We start from the raw sequence: 3,608 nt of genomic DNA, 5'->3' as shown, positions 1-3,608 counted from the left end.
ATATATATATATAGTTTTACAAACGATGCAAAGAAAAAAAGACAAAATGTGAGGTTTGACAATTTTAAATGAATAAAGATTTTTAAAGTTGTGTTCAGCACACTTTACAGCACTAGGATAAAAATATTCGTTCCTTCCCACACATACACACACTTTTTTACATACAAATTTAAATTAATTAATTTAGAATCGAAAATCATTTTATCCTAACACATCCATATCTCATAGCTCTATGGGATTTTCGATTTTCAATATCACGATTAAATATTCAGAAAGCCAATATTCTATTCCAAAAATCGGAACAAGTTAATAAAATGAAATTCTGAAACTTAGCAATAAAACTTTCTGATAAGTCATAAAAAGAAGGAAGAAAAAATCAAATTATTCAATTTAATTGAAATTCACACCTCCTGTCCTAAATTTTAGGCCCTCAATATTATCATCGCAGTATTTTCCATTGAAAATGCAAATATGAAATCTAAAAGGTAATAGTACACTGTTGTCAAATGTTACAATAGCTTAATAAATCTGTACAGGAAAAAAAATCTGTCGATGGTTCAATTTCAAATTACGCAAAAAAAGTTATTACTTCTCTAATTCTACCACAATCTTTTCAGTTGTAATTGAGGTGAATGAAAAGGAAAAGTGGCAGAAAAAGAATAAACAGTTCACTATAAGACAATCGATAAAAATTATCAAAAATAATATGCATAAAAATAAAAATCAACGAACAATTAAAAAACAAAAAAGAAAAAACAATGTTAAATGAGAAAACAAGCGGAAAATTTTATCCCAGAGGAATGGCATTTACCCAATACAGCGGTCTTTTTTGTATGAAATAATAATTAATCATAATAGCAATGATAATGATCAGTATTAAACCATTATCATTATTAATTAAAAAATAAAATTACAAATAGCATTATTATAAAATATTCTAAAATATCGCAACAATATAGTCGGAGCACCGACCTCGGTCTGCTGCAAACCCGTAGTAGAAACGAGATCGGTTACACTGACTAATAAACAAAAACGAATTATACTAATGATGTAATCTCATCTTTACCAACAGATATCTAGATTGAACAACATGAAAAACACATGCCCAAATCTTTAATCCTTCCGGATAATTTCCCTGCTTTAAGCAATCCACCAATCCATCTACGTCTTTTTTTTTTTCGTCCATCCAGTCAACCAAACATTCTGTGCCATGAGAAATCCTTTTACGAATCAATCTGAACAAAGAAAAAAAGAAAAAAAGAAGAATTCCTTTCCTAATGCAACGACATTGACTGTTTTCGGACATTACCAACTTTTTTCCTTCCCAATAGCGGCAGTCTTTTTTCACAGACAAACAAACAAAGGATGATTAAGATTTAACACTTCCGTCGTACATATATAAACTCACCGGTTCAGATATTGAGGTTGTAAAAATGGACAAAAGAAAAAGCAAAAATCAATCAGGTAGTGATTACATGGAAGAAAGTAAATAAGAACATTCCATTCGTTTTTCTTTGTCTCCATTTCATGAAATTGGAACATTCGCTGCAGTCAATCCTTTTAGGCCAACCAAAACAGTACTACTAGCAAGTGCACTACGTAGAAGAGCATTTTCACGACGTAATTGTCCATTCTGGTTAAGTAATAATTCTTTTTCACGCCGAAATTCCATAATCAATAATTTGGCAACCGATAAAACAGGTTCCTTTAAAGTTTGATCCAACAGTCTTTCCAATGATGTTCCTATAAAAATAACTTTTCCTTCATTTCTTTAACAATATACAATACATGCATAAATACATATAGGCACATATATACACACAAACACACATCATTTACTTATATATTTGTGTAAAAAGAAAAAAAGAAAAAGAATGATAGCTTTTATCAACAATATGAAGAAAAAAGCACATTATACAATGGTTTTTGAAGATACAACTAACTCTTGGAAATTATTTTTGAAACCAAAACCAAATATTGTTCAAATATGATTACCTGTTTTGCTAGTTGTACATGATGGTATATCCAAATTAGTAATAGAAGATATTTGCGCACTTTTACTAGACGAATCTCCATCGGTAACGATTAAATGTTGTCGCATATCAGCAGCTGATTTATTACTGTTAATAAGTGGTACGGATGAAAGTGTAGATGACTGCGTCTCACAAACTTGTTTCCATCGAATATCGGATGCAATATGAGAAGGATTTGTAAGAATAGGTAGTCTATATGATTCCGTTAGAGGTAGTTGTGAGGTAATAAATTGTAGTGCAAGATGTGACTGCAATTGAGGATTTATCAGTGGTGTTCCAGATAAATGATCGGTATAACAACCGTTTGTACCAACCCCTGGTACCTGTAAGGGAAGAAATGATGAATCATGGGTTACCGTAGCTGAAGGAGATGTTGGTGTAGCGGTTAAAGCTGTTCCTGCAATGGCTGTCGTTTGAGCAGCAGTACAAAGTTTTAAAATATGTTCGCTTAATTCATTCAGTGATTGCACTGATGATATAGGAACTATTGGATCAACTCCAATTCCAATTCCAGCATCAGTTTCAATAGACTTTGTTGATGTTGTCGTTGTTAGATTAGCCACTTTTGCGCAACTACCATTTTCAGCTGTCTAAAAAAAAAAAGAAATGAAAAAAGTTGGAAATACAAGAAAAAAAGGAGAAAACATAGAGTTAGAGATCAAAAATAACTTCATTTATAATTTTCATCATTTTTTTTAAACACCAATTCCTGTCGTTTCCACCGTATTATATGAAAAGTTTTAATTTTTCCATAAGAATTACAGAAGTATAACAATCAGAACACTAGAAATACTCCCTATTTTTTCTCCTGTTAATTATACAAACTAATTATGGCAAAACTTGATGATATACTCTCATCAATGAACAATGTAAAATCAACCAATCCTTTTTTTTTCTGGATATATTTCATATTGTCATTCTCTATTTCGATATCCCTAGCTAATTATCCCTTCCAGATTTGTGATTATTTCCAAATATCAAGTTTCATTAACTATCTGTTTACTCTCTACCCTATGCTTTAGATGAGATCAAATTATTGGTTTTAAAATTTCAAAATGAGATATCATTTGTCAAAAGCTTAGCAATCCAATTCATCATCATCATCATGATAATGCTTTAGTTGCACTATTCATCTTTTTCCTAATTGACCATATTTATGGTTCACTTCTTCCTTTTTTATTTTTAATTTCCAAATGGGAATGGAAAGGAAAAAAGAAATATAAAAATAATAATGCACAATATTCCCGTCTTCTAAATATTTGTCATATCTCATGAAGTTTAAAATTTGACAATCCTATCCTATCTTACCTTACCTTACTAAAATCATCCTCATCATTATCTATCTCTATGATGACATATTCTTCAATAGATTCACTTTTATTTGCTTTTCCTTTTCTTCCCTTTTTTTTTTCTCCTTCCTAACATTATTTAAATAAATTTTCCAAACATCTACCAATCAACCAATTTTCCCCTCACCTTCGCTTTCACATCTGTTCGGTTTTTAAATTTGTTTATGCCAAGTGCTGCTTTTTAAGAGTAGAGAGAGAGAGAGGAGGGAGAGGAGGGAGGAAGACA

The 3,608-nt window shown here is 30.8% G+C and overlaps 1 protein-coding gene across 2 annotated transcripts in view; it reads right to left on the bottom strand.

Annotated features, from left to right (window-relative positions):
* Window positions 1-1,126: 1,126 nt before the first annotated feature.
* The window catches only part of LOAG_17090, a 6,877-nt gene continuing 4,395 nt past the window's right edge, over window positions 1,127-3,608 (bottom strand). The window contains exons 2-5 of one of the 2 annotated variants that reach the window (XM_020449750.1): window positions 2,390-2,623; window positions 1,996-2,281; window positions 1,476-1,743; window positions 1,127-1,235 (exon numbers count right to left, since the gene is read on the bottom strand). In XM_020449750.1, coding sequence (XP_020306673.1) covers window positions 1,526-1,743; window positions 1,996-2,281; window positions 2,390-2,623 — 738 coding nt within the window. In that variant the 3' untranslated portion in view covers window positions 1,127-1,235; window positions 1,476-1,525. Of the gene's footprint in view, window positions 1,236-1,292; window positions 1,744-1,995; window positions 2,282-2,389; window positions 2,624-3,608 lie in introns of those variants that run through there. The other variant, XM_020449749.1, reaches the window with a different exon arrangement.

The sequence above is a fragment of the Loa loa genome, assembly GCF_000183805.2.
Source record: "Loa loa unplaced genomic scaffold supercont3.39, whole genome shotgun sequence".
NCBI lineage: Eukaryota > Metazoa > Nematoda > Chromadorea > Rhabditida > Onchocercidae > Loa > Loa loa.
This window is presented reverse-complemented; position numbering and strand designations above follow the sequence as displayed.